Genomic DNA, 18,077 nt, shown 5'->3' on the forward strand with positions numbered 1-18,077 from the left:
TGCTAAATTCAAGAGAAGAAACACACCTGCCCCATCTCAGACTACACAACATTCATAGGGTTGGGTGCTCCAGGAAGATGAGAGATGTCAATTCCAAATTCCTTTGGCCCAGAACCCAGCTCTCCTATTTCCCATGAAAGTGTTTGTCACACCAGACAACATATCTGTTCTCAGGGCGGGGCTGCCAGAGTGTCAAATGCCAGTAGTGCTGCCTATGGGCAGTGCTCAAACCCTCCCTTGTTTTCCCATCTCCCCCAGTCACAGCACTGCCCAGCCCAGAGTAGCAGAGTCACTCTCTAAGGCATGGCCCTCCACACAAAGTATTCCAGGACAGCAGCAGAAGGGATGACTGACTCAGCCCAGCCAGGGGAGCATCTCTTCATGAACTGAGATGCTCAGATCAGATCTCCAGTAACTGGTCTGAACATGGGCCAGGTACTGGCACTCAGAAGGATTCCATTTACTGCAATGCTTCTGGGTCATCCAGCTGAAGGGTTATCCATCTAATCAGAGGACTGCAGCTTTACAGTTCCTGGTGTGGAAATTCTGGAATTTCTAAAATATAAGGGTCAAAAATACCAAGCTAGAAAAAGCAGGTCATAATCTAATCACATTTTCCTTCTTCCTCTTAGAAAGGCAAGCAAGAGGAAATAACAACATGAAACACAGAGTCAGTAATCAAATGTTTTTATTGATGTCCTTTCTCATTTGTGACCATTGGTCATTTACTTTAATTGCACAGACCAAAATAAATAATTGACTTTAATTTGCCTAAATTACAACTTCTATAGCTTTTGCATTTTTATCAAGAAAAGACAAAATCATGGGTAAGTCTCTACATGGAATCAAAGATAGGAAGCAACTTCTTACTAATCCTCATGCAAACTACTGACTGATTATTGGAGACCAAGGTTGAGCGTAATTTCAGGAGAAAGTTCACTCTTACGAGTATGTTCATCTAATATCAAGTTAATTTATAGTCCTTTCACAACCAATGTAATTTTCATCTATTAGATAATAATTACAGGCATATTAAGCAATATTAACACTATTAAACAACAATGAACAGCCACCTGAATGTATACTATGGTAACGCAAAATCTGAGTAATATAAAGTGCATTACCTGGTAAAAGAGTAGAATTTTGCATTAGAGGTTTTCTAAGCTTCTAGAATTTTTTGTCTTACAGGTCTAGAGATTTTTAACAGAAGAAATCAAACATTCATATTTACAGAAAGATTTATGCCTGATCCAAGAACTCCAGGGACACTTTCACTTTTAAATCTTTTTCTACTATACCAGCAAATTACACCCATTTGGAAAAGGAGCTATTGCTTTACTGTGGTATTACTAAAGAAGCTGCTTTCTGAGTGCACTGGATGTATTTTGTGCAATGAGTCTTCTGAGAGGCTAAAATGTATTGCTGCTGCTTTTCTTATGTCTTGCTCTTTTGCAAGCATATACTAAACTGCAGACTTAGCTGACACTAAGTATATATTTTATATGTGGAATATTATTACTAATAAAAATAAAATGAGTTATTCAATATGAATGACTGCTCATCTCTCCCCTGATACATATAAAATAAGCCACATCTAATGTGAGAGTAAACTCAGGCCACTGTTACAACTCTGAGGCACTCATACAACAGCAAAGAGGGATATAAATAAGTGAAATGCTTCTAACAAAACAGTTAGCTTAAATTATCTTTAAAAAACCAAATCAACAAAAGAACTAGTCACAAATTCATAACTTTGTTTCCTGAAGGTTTCTCTTTAACAATACTTTCCTAAAAGAAGACTATGTTTGTTTAAGGAAGTTGCAGAAAATTATCACAAGGCCCAGCAGAGAACAAGTGTCCTACTTATTTATTTCTGTCTTTTCCTATAAGCAAAGTCCCCTACATCAAAACTCTGTAATGTCAGGGTTTCTACATGGAGTAGCTTCAGCTCTGCACTAAAGGAGGAAAGAAATGAAATCTTCACTTATGGCTTTCTATGCATCAGTCTGGAACATCTGCACACCCTGGTTCTCCCATATAATTCCCAAAGCAACCTGTAGCTGCCACAAGTGAACTTTAATATCATTTTTAGAAAAACCACTGCAGACATGTGAACCATGAAAATATCCTGGTGGATTATGAACTGAATAAATGCTTGTACTAGAGCAGATGGACTTTTTCTGTGCATAAAAAGAAGCAGAACAAAAACCATAAACATGTGAAGGAGAAATGGCCATACTGCTATGCAAGCCACTTTCCTAACCTACATTGTTATTGGTCCCAGCCTTAAGAGATCAGCAAGTTTCAACTGATACAAGGATTCCTACTGAATAATTGCACTAAACCAAAATCCTTCTAGTAAAACAAAATTATACAAATAATTTAAAGCATTAACTTCCAGGTTATGTACATGCATGTAGTACAAACATTTCTTTTTCTTACAGAAAACACAGATAATGGATTCCAAAAAAAGCCACACAAATTTTGACTCAAAGATTTAATCAAGAGGAGTTGCAAAAGAGCATCAAGTATTCTGAAATGATTTATGAACTTCAAAAGTAATGCATGAGTCATTCAAAGTGTATTACTTGTATTAAAATTTCAGTTATCAGTGTTTACTGATGATAGGCTGAGAAAAAGAATGAAAGAACAGACAATGGAGCAAATAAAATATTGGTGAGGTCATAAGACACTGGTTAAATCTGTAGCTGAAAGGATTATGTACAGCAAGGAAAAAGCTTTTCTCCTTTTTCAAAGAGATCGCACATTATCAAGGTCCATTCCCATCAGAGAAATAACATTAAAATAATTTTTAATCTATATTCTATTTTCCGGTCTATACAAAGTATTCAAAGATACAGGAAAGACTAGACTTCTGCCAAGCAGATTAAACAAAACTGCATTCCTACATACTTTAACTATGCAGTTACACATCAAAATTCAAAGCAGAAAAACAATTCAATGCAAATACAGAATTATGGATTCTGATAGATGTGGAGGAAGCAAGACTAAGAAAGGAGTGCCTGAACTTGATGAGGAGATCGGTGTAGTATGGTTTCTGGATCCTTATATTCATTCGAAGGATCCATCACAGCTGCATATAACTCACTGTAAGCTCTGCAGACCAGTTCTGTTGACTGTTTTATTATCTGCTCTCTAAAACAACAAAACAAAACAACATAATTTGCAAATCACAGAGAATATAACTCTACTACATACAAGGAATTAAAGACAGACGTTAAAAATGCACATTAAAAATCAGTGTGAGTTGCATTAAAAAGCGCTTTTACTTCAACTGTGAAAACAGCTCAAAGTTTCGAAACAAAAGGTTTTTTTCTCTTTGCATTGTACAGATAAACTCACATATGATCCTGAAAACCAAGAAATTACCTTTTTTATTTCTACAATGAAGCAAAAACTAGTAGAGGGTTTAACTCGCATACATTAGTTTCCCACCTACGATCCACTGCATCTTTTAAAAGACTGATAAACTTAGTGATCTACCTTCTACCTCCTGTGGTTTCTGACTGGCCCTTGTAAACACACACTTTTTTCATCCACAAGCAAATATATTCTACGTGCTTTATCTTGACAGCACCTGATCACATAATCAGTCAACAAGGAGTGATGGAGGTCAGAGATTTAAACTCAACCATTTACCAACAATGCTATGAAGTCTCTGTCCTGTTATTTTTCTGGACCTAAACGAGTAACAACACAGAGACACTGAATGCTAAATTTAACTGGAAAGTTTAATATTTTTTGAAGACAACCTAATAATTTTATTTTACACTGTCCATTGAATCAGTTTACTTTAATCATCATGGTGATGTGTTTACAGTTGCAGATGCATTTTTGTCATCAGAAACAGTAGTTACAACTATTTTACAGCCAAACCCATGCAAAGTGGAACAACAGGAGAAGGTGAGGAAACCAAGGTAACCACAAATCCAGATTCAGCCCAGCTGTAATATGCAGCAAAGGAACAAAGACACCAAAACTGCATCCACTAAAATCAGAGCTGAATTCACCGTTTGGAATTGCTAAGTTAAAGACATTTCAAAGATCAAGCACAACAAACTTTTTCTTTACAGGAAACATTAAGGAACAGAAGCTAGGAGAAAGCAGATTAAAAGACCAAACCTTCATTTTATTCTGACACACAGTATCCAGTTTTTCAATACACAGCATCATCTGCCAGTATTACTAGGTTATTAGAATACCTGAAAAAGAGACTGGCCTTATCATAGCAAAGCCAAATCCACTATTATAAGGCAAATATATTCAGGGTGTTCAGGTAAAACAACTGTCTCTGGTCTCAGCCTGGGATCACTAAGCTACTGTAACATGAAATCTTTCTTAAGAAAGTATTGCACGTGAATTTTGTATAAAACTATTGTATCAAATGAATAAACAAAAAAAGTTTGTTAAAATATTCCAGAGGACTGAACAGCATCACACAAGTCTTTCCATCAAATAATGTCAGTGTCATTAATCAGTACATTAGGATTTCAGTTGCCATAACAACATGATACATTTTAACACTAACACAAATGGCAGCACCTTCTAAAAATAGTAATTTTAGCATTCAGTTTCTGTGATTTAACACAAATGAAAAGAGCTTTTCAAAACCAACAACCATATAAATACATAGGTTAAGACTTTTTAAATGGGCAAAGGAATTTGAAAGACAAGAGCATGTCCTTGCAAAAGCTGGAAGGAATGTTCTTCAGAGTCATAAAGCTTAAATGATACTGCCAGTAAGTATGTAATACACTGGTCCCTTATCAGAAGCGTGTGTTCTGATTCTGAGAACAAAGACCTCAAAGGTTCCAGCTCAGCCACTACAACTGTGGATCACAATTATTTGATTTCAAGGAAAATGTCTTCAGAATTGAAAATTTCAACTACTATAGCCAGAGATTAAAATTTTAATTCCAGTTAAAACGTTTTGCTTGAATTTTGAAAAAATTCTGAATTTTCAAGGTTTCTTTACTATAGAAAATACTGACTATCAAGACTGAGATTCTACAAGGATGCATCTCTGCAAATAGATGTTTTAACTTCAAAAGGATTGCTTGTGTTTAAAGCTACACATTTGAAGGCTAATGGACTTATAGCACTGATTATAGCAGGTTCAAAACTTCTGCATGTCAGCTGAGTTGTAGCAGCTGTAGCCACCATCCTCACGCAAGCCTTCCCTCTTACCTCTCAACTGCCCACTGCTGCGAGATAATACAAATTCAGCTTCAACTTCACTGAGAGGTTTAAAAAGTTTATCAATGGGATAAGGCAAAGAGTGCCTACATGACTAGTTTATCTTGGTTCATCTGACAGAAGATGAAGTTCAAGTAATTCCACTGTGCCTGAATCTTTATGGTATAATACAGTGTACCTCTTAAAATTGATTCTGTGTTAGCAGTGAAAAGTTGAGGCTTTCAAAATACATTTACTGTTATTTACGACTTTTAAATAGACTCACATTAAAAAAAAACCAAAAAAAAAACAAAAACGAGGGCTAAAATACAGATCTAACAGCTTGACACCAAGAAGCAGAAGTTGTAATGTTTCACTGACATTACTGCCCTGTTTGATCTGTACAGGAGCAGAAGAGTTCTCACACAGCAGGGTCATTTCTGCCAGTTGAGCTGTGGGAATGGTAAACGGAGACACCCAATGCCTGCTGAAAAGCACCAGCATTCCCTGTGCCCAGCCATGCACCAGCTCTATGGAATGACAGTGGAAGTCTTTGTACGAGGAGAACCTGAGCAATACAGCATGAGAACCTGGCAACTGGACTAGCTGATTGTTGTAGGTACCTACCAATTGAACTGTTCTGTTCAATTCCTAACAATATTTATTTTTCCCTTGACATATGTATTTTTTTAATTGCAAGATGCTGTAATACAATCCAACGAGAACAGGTCTTAGTAATGAAATTCCAACTACTATTGCATTATGTAAAATCCTATGTGCTAGTCTCAGTTTCTGATACGTTCTGTTACCTGCACTCTTCACAGAAGTGTGAAAACTAATATCAAGAAAAGTTTTTGATCAGTGCAGCATATAATTCTCTGAGTTTAAGTACTACAGAAAGTCTTCATGTGGTTCACATTTAATCGGAAAAAATTCGTGGCACTTTCCCTAGCCTTAGGGTTCAGTTATATTCAAAAACAAGAGAAGAGATAAATAATAAAGTTCTCACTTCCATACTTCAAAGAAGAAATCACTTAAAAAAAAATACATTAGGTGAAAAGTAAAATAATTTCAGCACAATATTCAGTGAGACAGAATGCCAATACTCTACAACAGAAGACAACAAAGTTGAAAATCCTAGAACTGACAAAGCAGTGGGGATAAAAGAAATCTTGGAGAATTACATATTTCATCTGTCTTTGGAAAGCTTACAAAATAGTTCTAAAACAATTTACAACTGAGTTGACAAAAAACTGCCAACACAGCAGAACATGTTCAAAATAGATGAATGTAATTCATTTTGATGGTGTTTATTAAATCTAGAGTAACTAATTCAGAAAGTTACAGAACTACATACTCCTCACTCCTTCTTCAAAAAGAGGAGTCAGAACAAAACAGAATTGTGACCTGAAGGACAATGCAAACACAATTGTGAATTCTCATCACGATCCACTAAAACCTAATCAAATTCATCTTTTTGATCATTGTGCAAGCATAATAGAAATACAAAAGGTAAGGTACTTACTTCACAGTAGCACTCAGAAGGAAATTCAGCTGGGACATTAACAGACTATCTGGAGCAGACAGATAGCGATCAAACTGAGCCTGGGAGGGGAATAGAATATGGGAGCAACATATTAACACCTTCCTCTTATATGAAAATAGGTAAAAAACACAACTTTCTGAAAAGTCATTACATTAATAAAGGTAGAAATTAATAGACCAAAATAAATGTCTAACTTCAGCACCTCCACCTCTAAAACTTTGTTTCTGAGGAATAAGAGTGGAGGGCAAACAAAGAGAATCCAGCTTTCATAATTATCCATCTAAGCTTCCTGTGCAGTTGGTGCAGGTATACACACACATCACTGAAGATCAGACCTTGTCTTTTCAGTACAGAGGGAATACAGACACTTCAGAGAGAAATCTACTCTGTCCAAGTTAGACATGTTGTAAGATTCTTTTTACGTTTTGGCAGGAAATCACTGCTTACGCTGGGAAAACCAAGAGCAAATCACCCACTTCAGGCTTCTTGAAACTGCTTCTAAGCCTCCTTCTCCCCCGTCATGTAATGTAGTGAAAAAAAGTGCAGTACTTTGATTCTAGCTGTGTGGAGAGGAAAACACTAAGAAGGAACATTACTGTTGTCTTCAACAATTTATTAGAGAAACTGTGGATGTCCCAGCCCAGCAAATGTTCAAGGCCAGGTTGGATGGGGCCCTGACCAACATGGTGTAGTAGAAGGTGTTCTAACCTCCCTGCCATGGGCAGGAAGAAGATGGTCTTTAAGGTTTATTCCAACTCAAACCCTTCTGTGAATGTATCATCAAATGTGTGACCATAGAGAAGATGAAACCAGTTCTTCTCAGAGATGAAAACATGAGGAATACTGAATACATAGTACACTAAGGAGAGTTTTGATTAGATAGTGAGAGGAAAAATTCTCATCAGGAATGTCATCAAACACGGAATTGGTTACCCATAAAAACTGTATAATCTCCATCCTTTGCATTACATACTCAGGCAGGGCCCTAGGCAAGTTTATCTAATGGTGGCAACCTTCCTCAACACTGCATGATTATTCTCAAGCTGGTAAACCCTAAAACCCACATCCATCCATCACTTAAATGTGCAAAATGTAAGCAAAAGTGACTAACGAAGTCACAGTTCTCACAAAGTATGTTTTGGGGGGGATTCTGCCCTTGTTTGGAAAGTAAGGGAGTTTTTCACTGAGGGTGTTATGGACTTCTAGCACAGCTTTTGCAAGCTGGGACCTGGAAAACTCTCAAGTATAATTTGGAGGCAGCGAATCTGCCTAAAAGTACTCCCTCCTGGTTTAAACCCTATCAGTTAAATCTATTGGTTTCAGAAACCAACAGATTAGGCTGATAAATGGGACTTATGTGGGTTTGATTTCAACACACTTGCTTCCGTTCTGGTTAAAGTGTTTTCACAGAAGCTGATATTAAGTAATGAAGAAAATAAAACAGTTGGATTCTTCTCCTAACTATTTAAGTGAAATTATTTGTCTACTGTACCACTACAGATAACAGAACTGCATATATATATATAAAATTTAAAGATAAGGTCCCCAAGCTACAGCCTTTAAAGTCCTTGTTGATCTACAAGGCCATGATAAATAGAAAATATTTTAAATGCAAAATTTATAAATTTTAATGAGAATGCATGCTGATCTAAGTAAAACACTGAGTGCTCTGTGCCAGAGCTCTGTTCATCTAACCAGCTTGAGAATCACTGGTTAAAAACCTGAAAAGAAAAAAAGCAGCTACACTAACACATTAGGATTCAACATAAATGAAAAAAAAATCTTAAAAAAAAATTCTTTAAAAAAGTCCTTTTTTCATGGTGGTATACATGCACTGCTGGATGAGTGGGCCTTTACAGGTAAACTTTCAGAATAAAGCTCAACTTGGCTAAGGAAGAAGAGTGACAGATCATACATTATTGTCTACTGAACTGTGATATTGCTATCTCTATGCAAAATAGCCTTGACACACTCCAAGAAAAAATATCAGCTGATAATATGCTTTAAAATATATTGTAGCTTTCAACTTAAAAAAGATAACTGTGACATATAGCCAGCATCTAACTTCTGAGTGAAGCTGAATTATTTGCATAAAATCAAAGCCTTAGGACTAAAATTATAAATGATAGCAGAACCTATATTTCAAAGCAGAAGTAAAAAAAGAATCTTTGGTGATTAAAACTAATTAGAGCTAAGTATTTGCTTTTAGCAGTTTAAGATGACTCATGGGATAGCATTATTGTAAGTAACATTCTGTTTCTCAAGGCTTAGAAACTAATATTCTATTACTACACTTTCAGGAATAATGCATGTATTTATTACTTCAAGTGGTCAAACTACTACAAATTAAGAAAGTATTCGCAGACATGTCATTTAGCTATTCTTAAGGAGCAGGACTGGTTAGATGAATATCTAGTACATCACATAATTATTAGTATTCTTTCCCATGTCACAGCATCACCACCATAATACTAAAGTTTAAAATGCTTACCATTGCAACCTTCAGGGACACGGAATCCATACTTGACAAATTTGAAAGAGGACCCTAAGAATCAGTAGTCAAACAAAAAAAAGGTCACACTAGTATGTAGAAAAAGATAAACAATACAATCAGTTCAGTAGAACATTTTTATTTGGTCGTGCTACAGGATTTTAGATGTTTGGAAACTATATCACCATATCAGTATTGAAATGCTGTTAACAGTTCACTTGTATTCTACCACTCTCAAATTAAAACGTGAAAATAGAGTTCTTAACGTGTCCTTTCAAATAATTTTCTTCCTTCTTCACCATTAAATAAGGTCAAAACTAACCTTCCACAAGGTTTAGAATAAAAACTGAACTGCAAACTAGTCACATTCCCTTAGTGTTCTAGACTTACAGAGGACAACTTTGCTCTATTTATCTGTACTGGGACCACGCAGAATTCAGACCTGCTTCCCAGTAAATCTTCTGTGCTGGATGGCAATTCAGTGTATAAATAAATGCTGTTTAACCCCCTAGAAAGTTCTGCGACATCACTTCTGCAGCCAGACAGTTGTACAGATATAAATGAAAACTGCTACATGCCATTAACAACCTGCCCTAGTCGACTTGAAATTAGTTTTAGAACAGGAGATAGGCTCATGAATAGAAAACTAACTTATTAGTCAGATTATTTACACATTTATTTATTCATCTTTATACATAAAAATCTGTTGAGTTTGGGTATTTTATGCAAAATTATTAGCTGAAGAAACAACATAAAGCTCTCCAGCAGAGTTCTGCTTTCTCCAGAAAACACTGATCTTCACTTTCACAAAAGATCACAAAAGGACATAGACACAGCTGAAGGGAAGAAAGGCTGGCTATATTAACACCTATAGGCACATAGCAAATGCACTTCAAAAGAAAGGGAGAGCATGAGCTCTGAATTCAAGTTTTCAACTCCCTCTAAGAAATCTCAAGTTTTCACTTTATGAATCTCACTGCCTCGGTACTAGAATAGCTACATCAATGAGTAAGGACAAAAGAAGAAACTTTCAAATTACTACTAAACTCATCTGCCAATATTTCACAGAAGAAAAAAAGCAGCAATTACCTAACGTATGCAGGTATCTATTGACTCCATGTGTGGTGCTATAGCAAGCAATGAAGAAAGCTGAATGCCACATGCACAGCAGGTCTAATGTGTTCGAGGTGTTATGGAAGTGGTGGCATACCTACCCAAAATTTGTCTTTTAAAGCCAGCGTGACTTAGACACTTTTTGAAGTGTATTAAACTACCTACACAGTTATTCTGAGAACATACAGGCTATCATTGGTGCATGGAGTGGGTCAATGGTGCACAGATAAGCAGCAGAGAAGGACTGCTCCAGAACAAACCTGCTAAGCTTGCTGAACATGTGATGTAGGGGAAAGCTGTAGTTGCAAGGTGCCTTTGTCCTATAGTCCTGGTTCCATGTAAGAAAAACCCAGATATGACTGAGGTTTTGCTTTCAGAGAAACCTTAATCTGCAAAAATATTAGTGCCAAAATTCTACTGGTTGGCAAGTATGTGGTACCTCATCAACATGTAAATTATAAAAGCTTACCTGTTCTGGTTTGTGTTGCTGCAGAGCATTATATATGTAACTTAGACCAGCTCTTGTTAACACATAGGAAGCTTGCTCGTTTATGAGTGTATCTAAATGAGCTTCAATCTGAAATTTTAAGCATAAAGTATTTATAAAAGTGAGCAGATTAAACGTAACAAGTTCTGGGGTTAAAAGAAGTAGAAACAAGTAAGTAAAAAAAAATACAAATAAGAGGGAGAGTGATCAACAAATAAAGAAAAACTACATATAGAGCATAATTATTTTACCCATTTACACCTCCCATGTTACAAGGAGCCAATGATACAAATGTAAAGAATTCTTTCATATCTGACTAATAAAAGAACCTAATTTTTTTTTTATTTGTGAATACAACAGCACCAAAAATAAAGAATACTATAGCCCTGATCTTAAAAATTCCTATACAGGAATTATTTTGCTATAATTCTTTGAAAATATGTGATAAAAATCATCCAACTCTTATTGAAAGTATTGACAATAGCATGGCAGTTCTATAATGAACGAGATAGTCTTTTATAAGGAAAATAAACTAAATCATAATCAGTATTGATTTTAAATTCAATTTTCATAAACCTTTATTTGAAAAAAGTTATCTGAAAGAACAGCAGAGACTGAAATTAGTTATCAATTTTTTTAATTATCTCCATATGAAAAAAGGTTATATTAACTATGTAAAATACTCTTATAATCTTCACTTTGCAGAGAAGCCTAATCCCTAAATCCAGTCTCAGCAGCAGCAATCATTTTTAAGTTTGAGCAGTCTCAGTGATAATGTAATAATATACATTATTATTTAATTTTTACAGATAACTACCCCACATTTCTTTCTTTTTTTTTCTTCCAATCCTAAAGAAAAGAAAAAATTTATAATATAATACCATCTAGTAAAATTTAAGACTTCTTTGTCTGATATTTTAAGAGTTCACCTTCTACTTCCTAAAATTGTTTAGAAAAACACACCTTCCTTTTTAAATCAGAAGGAAAATCTTAATATTTCAATTTGGAGATTTTAACTGTCTTACTGAGAAAAAAAAATCTTTCTCCTATTAAATATGTCATTCTAACTTCACTTGAATAACCTACTTATGTATAATCTTAAAGATTTTTTTTCAGTCTGTTCCTGTATTTTAAAAACATTTGAAGAAAGCAAATGGTATTAAATGCATACATACAGTTCTACTGCCTATCTGAAGAATAAATCAATTGCAACATTTACCATGAAATGAATGCTGATAACAGAAATTAGAAATACCCTAGACAGTTTGGTGAGGTTGTCTGGTAAGGTTTGTTTCAGAACTAGAAGGTGCTAGAAATTCTGATTAGGGGCAGAAGGTGAAAAATGGCTCGCAGCCCATCCTTACTCATCCCTTAAAATAAGAAGTTGTGATTTTTTTTTTCAAGTCCTCCAGCTCCAAAAGCTCTCCTGAGATATACTGCAAACTTGTTCCCGTAGCAAAATAAAAATGGGCAGTGACCAAGTTTTCACAAGTCAACAGTTTCTAAACTCACATTTCCATTTCAAAATGATACCATACATGAACTACTATCCTGGGATACTAGGGGACACCAAACAAAAGAGAGGTGGAAAGCAGGGCTGAAGTAGTTACGTCAGCTACACTATGTTCTAGTACAAAATAGATGATGATCTAGTACTAACTATTTGACTGAGCTTTCAACTCCCATTTGCTATTTCTCACACAGTTTGCAGATAAATAATATCAGACTGATTAGGATAATGAAAAGGTTCACTGATCTGGGTTTATCTGCAACTAACCCAAACAAACCCAAATCTTTTAATAATTTTTGTCTGTTTAAAATGAAAGATGCTATTTTGCTCCTGGTCTCTGATAAGAAGTTCTCTTACCCCATTTCCCTAATTTAGAACTGACCCAAAGCCAACATTATCAAAAGACAAATACGTTCACATCACAACTTACAGCCTGAAAAAATCAGTAATAAGTTCATTTTCTTTTGGGGCTGTTAAAGCTTACCTGAAACTGCAACATTTCTAGACGTTTGTCAGTGAATTCAAAGAGAGCCAAAGTAGTCTTCATCATATAGAGCGAATTCACCATGAAGGTTGCCATATCAGCTGTGCCCAAATTACTCGCAGACACAGTACACATCTGTAACAACGGATCCAGCACACAAGACAGAACCTAAAATAGCAAACACATAGAAAAGAGGGAGGGGAGGGAGGAAGTCATGTCACACAAGGCTTCTAACCTCATTCTGTCTCTATCACGTATTTATTCCCCAAAGCAGAATAAAGAGGAATGAGAGTTTCCAACTGTGAAAACAGTTTTCTACTGGATTTGTCAGCAGGTGATCAGCTATCACAGTGATGGGGAAAGTATAAAAACCTGAGAAGAACAGATTCCAACCTAGCAGGAGAAAGAGTAACCCAGATTAGATAATTGGTAATTGTGCAATCTTGAGGATTTATTTACTTAATGGAGTAGTAATTGGATAAGAGAATTTAGATACTGCGTTAAGAGTAGCACTCCATACTGTACTGTAATTATCCACTTTGTTAGTCACCCTCTTATTCATGTTACAAACTCTGGTTTGGTGGAAAGCTCCAAAATGGGACCAGACAAAAAGATTAATGTTCCACCTATCTATTGTGCACTGAAATTAACTTACACATCCTTTACCCAACCCCCTCCTCCTCTTCACACACACAGAGCAATCAAACATTCTTGTACCTGCACAAAGTCAGCCTGACGGGCATCCAGTGGAATAACAGATGAGTCATGAGACGCCAGAACCTCCCGTAGCAAGTTAAGTGTCTGATTTAGTGCAGAGCTTGGGCCAAGATCAGGAGGTGGGAGTTCAACCTGAAGAACAAGATTATCTGTTTGTGGTTTTTTTTATTAATTTCCTTTACAGCAAACACCATCCAATCTGTTAGCACAAATGCAACCAGCTAATAACAGAAATACATGTAGCCATGCAGAGAAGAACTGTAGTGTGATACTGGACAAATCTAGCATGTTTCAGACAATAACTGCCTGCAATTTTCAGCATAACCACCTCATTTGGTGACAAACAAGCAATGTTGAATTTATCCTTTCATTCAGACTATACCTATTTTATGATCACTCAAACACTACTGGCTTTGGTAGTGGAAAGAAAATACATTTACTAGATTAGGTGCCAAAGAGTAGCCATGTTGTTGGCACCACAGAGTTCACTTTAAGCCCTCCTGTGAGCACTTGAGAATCTAGCGCAGGCAGAGCTCTGGGAGATCAGAGCCATACTATAGCACTGCCCCTGTGATGCCAGGTCTGAGAGCTGCAGTCACAAATGCAACAGTCTTATCCCTAGCAGGTTTGTACCTTAAATTGTCAGTACACAAATGAACTGTACACAAGTTAACTCAAGTACACCTACATAAACTGCAACGAGACTGCACAAACCGGAATGCAGGCCCACATCAAAGATAAGAGGTAGGAATTGCAGATGTTTTCAAAAGAGAAAGAAGGAAAGTTTATGTATATTAGAGAAAAACCACACTTTCCAAGTCAAATTATGAAAATTGGAGCAACTGAAATGGACTGAAATTCTATGCTATTTTTAACACAGGCTCACATACTTCACCCTTTTCTTTGTCACAGGCAAATTCTCATTTCTCTTTTTTCCAACACATATTTCTCAGGTTCCACTATAAACATAGCTGCATTTTCTTGTCTCCAATGCTGCCCCAAACCAGTTCCTTGCCTCCAAATCCCTACTACAACCCAGGCTGCTCACCTTGTTTCCTTCTGCCAACAATCTGCTTCCCACCTTCCCGTCCCCTGCCCATCCAAGAGAAAACATAGATCTGGCTGCATCGTGTAGGAGTAAGGAGACCCTCAGCAATACACAGTAAGTTAGCAATTAAAGGCATAATGTCTCCAAAAGGAGGTAGGGAGAACTAAGTTTGGACGGGACTGGCCCATGCATCTCATTCAAAGTGTCTGGCTGCAGCAGTGGAAGGCACTGTGCACTTCTGCAAAGACTCTAGCTCAGCAAGAAAAGGCAGCACCTTTGGATGGACCTCCAAGTCACAGGCAACATATTCCATACCTTCCTAAATGAGAAATACTGATGAATAGCACAGTAACATGCATGCCTCAGTCTTCAAGGGGGAAAAAGAAAAAATAAAAATAAAAAAATAAATCAAATGGGCAGAGGTTGATGGTCGAAGAAATGAAGGAGTGCACAACAAACATCTTCAGATTAGACTATTACAGAATCTTCTGGAAATTAATCTGTACCTGATGAACACACCACCAGAGAAAGGAAAAAATCCTCTCTCTCTTTGAAGCCAGGCCGAGCTTTCACACTTTGTGTTTTGAAACATTTGAAATACCATACACGTCCCCAAACTGCTACCCAGACAGATCTAACAAAAACTTTTTTTCATCCTTCTGAATACAAAGTGTTCCTCTATTCTCACTTTCCAAGAAAGAGAAGACTGAGTTTGAGGCACTAATGGAAAGCTAAATCTAACAGGTTCAGACAACAGTTGTTCACCCTAAGCAGTCTTGAAAACATAAAACAAATATTCTAGCAATGAAGTAACAGTAATTCAGAAAGAGGCACTTAGTCAGTGCTGATCAGCAGTAAAGTTTACTGAAATTTACAGCGCTGAGTGACTTTCTTCTTGTTTCTTCTTTTTATTATTAGGGGTATTGATTGTGTCCTGAACACACTGTTCTCAGACTTGAACTGGACCGTGATCAGGGATATTTTGGCGTTAATTTGAGACTAGAGTTTGATAGAGTTTTCACTTCCAACACACACATAGATCATGGCAATTTCAGGCTGCTTTGCACAGAATTATTTTCTCCTGAAGTAGCTAGTGCTCAGAAGCTCTTAAATTAGCTTAGTTTTTCATTTAGTCTGTTCTTTTTAAATCCACAGTCCTCTAGATACGAGCAAGGAACAACATTATGGAAGAAGAAAAAGGGAAAAAGGTTTAGATAACTAGATTCTATTTCGGTTAGTTTTAAATCCCTGACCATTGCAATAGAGGAAGGATTATTAGTAAGTGGAAGGAAAAGTAAACCAGTGCTATATTAATTTTGAAAATTCTAACTTTTTGCACATGAATTTCAGAATTTAGTAATTTCAGATTTTAAAAGGAAAATTTAAAAACAGACACTTCTCATTTGTAGAAGAACCTACAGACTTCAACTCATAACTGCTAAATCACTATTCTAATAAAAAAAAATAATTGTTGCCCTGAATGTTCTATCTTCACTAAGAGATCATTATAATTGATCCTACTTACAGAAAAACAGGTTTGAAATACACACTAAATTCTACTTGTGAAGTATCTCCTTCAGATGCAAAGCAGACAGGAGCTAACTAAAAAATGATCAGTAAAGTTCTGCAGCAGACAGTTCAACAGAAATAAAACACACTCCAACACAGTATTAAGTGTCTAATCAGTTAGAGCTAGTAAATCAGTCATACAGAAATGAGGACAAGTAGCTCTTCAGTCTTTCAAAGAAAACAAGAAGAAATTACAAGAAAAGAAATTTTATATTCAATATACAAAACTGAAATGAATTCTAATATTACAATGGGCACTAAAAGTTGTAAATAAGCTCTAGAACAAAAATCTGTATCTTCTTTTAAAATTCTGCATATTAATCAGTGGGGAACAGTTACTAATTCAGTAATCTTCTTCCAAACATATAATCCAGAGCAGATTTCTTGGTCTATGAGAGCAAGTACTCAAAGGATGTCTTAAAGAATTTAACAAATAGCAAAGAAAAACACAGAAAAATGAAAAGGCAGTATCAACAATCAAAAAGAGGGTGCATATATGTTAAATTGTTTCCCTTTCTCATTTACAAAAAAGGTTAAATTAAAAAAAGGGCAACTTTTCTTCCTATTAAATACAGCTAATTTTATTAAGGACTAGAGCAGATATTAAGGAGAGTAGCTTTGCTACTCATACATGGACCTTTATATGCTATGCTACTTAAACATTAGAGAGTTAACAGTAGAGAAAGACACAGACATACTGGAGCAAGTCAAGCAAAGGGTCACAAAGTCCATGAAGGGAATGGAATACCTCCTGCACAAGAAGAGGCTGTGTTCAGTCTGGAGAAGGCTCAGGGGGAATGTTATCAATGTGTATAAATACATGAAGTGAGGGATAAAGAAGACGGAGACAGCCTCTTCTCAGTGGCGTCCAGTAACAGGTCAAGAGGCAATGGGCACAGATTGAGACACAAGAAAACAATTTTTTACTGTGAGGTTAGTCAAACACTAGAGATAGTTGCACAGTGAGGTTTTTGAGTCTCTATCCTTGGTGACATTAAAAACTCAGCTGGAGTCAGTTCTGGGCAACCTGCTTGAGCTGACGCTCTTAGAGCAAGATGGTTAGACTAGATAATTTTTAGAGTTTCCTGCTGAACTCATCCATTCTTCAATTCCGTGACAGTAGTATTAAATAAAACAAGATGGTAATTTAAAACAGAACTCCTCAGAGAAAGCACTGCTTAGAGTAACAAACAAAAGATTGGTAGCTTTTTTAAGAGCCTGATCAGCTCTGAGTATAGACTCTTAAGAATGCCACTGGCAGGGGCCAGATACAAAGTACTACAGCCTGCAACACTGAAAAATGTACCTGAATGTTTCACGCTCAGTTAACACTGAGTGGTCTCAACTACAGAAGTTCATTCTCCCATTGAGACAATATTCACCATCACTCCAAGAAACTTGAGTGCACATCCACTAGAGAAGCTTCAGAGCAGCTGTCCCAAGCTCTTTTGGTCCTCTTAGGATCCTAGAGAGGTCAACAAAGTAGAATGCCTAATGGCATGCTTTTCTTTTCAGCTATCAAATTGGTCTTGGTAGAAAAGATTACCAGTTTTCCTTTGTTCGTATGGATCCATTTAAAACCATTACAGCATTCCGATCACAGCAACGTCAACCAGACTCACGCAATCTGCCTCATATCTGGTTTTCCAGAAACCTAAGAGGTTTCATTCTGACAGGAATTAAATTATGAGGGACAAGTTTAAATTATTCCCATGCAATGTTTTAATACCTCTTCCGTGGATAAACTTAAAAGATAATGCAATCATAGAATTTAATGTGCATACATCTACTTTAAAATGAATAGTATTAAGGAAAAACAATTCAAAAACTTGATCTGGGGTACTCAGAGTCTTCTAACAGCTCAGGCAGCAGATGACTGCAGTTTGGCAAAATCTCTCTTTAGTACCCTTATAACT

At 36.3% G+C, this 18,077-nt stretch overlaps 1 protein-coding gene across 2 annotated transcripts in view; it reads right to left on the reverse strand.

Annotated features, from left to right (window-relative positions):
• Positions 1-671: 671 nt before the first annotated feature.
• The window catches only part of COG6 (component of oligomeric golgi complex 6), a 53,616-nt gene continuing 36,210 nt past the window's right edge, over positions 672-18,077 (reverse strand). Inside the window, exons 14-19 of one of the 2 annotated variants that reach the window (XM_027887700.1) lie at positions 13,545-13,676; positions 12,828-12,995; positions 10,816-10,923; positions 9,234-9,287; positions 6,722-6,801; positions 672-3,156 (exon numbers count right to left, since the gene is read on the reverse strand). In XM_027887700.1, the coding sequence (XP_027743501.1) occupies positions 3,009-3,156; positions 6,722-6,801; positions 9,234-9,287; positions 10,816-10,923; positions 12,828-12,995; positions 13,545-13,676 (690 nt within the window). In that variant the 3' untranslated portion in view covers positions 672-3,008. The remainder of the gene's footprint in view (positions 3,157-6,721; positions 6,802-9,233; positions 9,288-10,815; positions 10,924-12,827; positions 12,996-13,544; positions 13,677-18,077) is intronic. The other variant, XM_027887701.1, reaches the window with a different exon arrangement.

The sequence above is a fragment of the Empidonax traillii genome, unplaced genomic scaffold (genome assembly GCF_003031625.1).
Source record: "Empidonax traillii isolate 1590-97213 ecotype Southwest subspecies unplaced genomic scaffold, ASM303162v1 scaffold219:size747757, whole genome shotgun sequence".
NCBI classification, from domain to species: domain Eukaryota; kingdom Metazoa; phylum Chordata; class Aves; order Passeriformes; family Tyrannidae; genus Empidonax; species Empidonax traillii.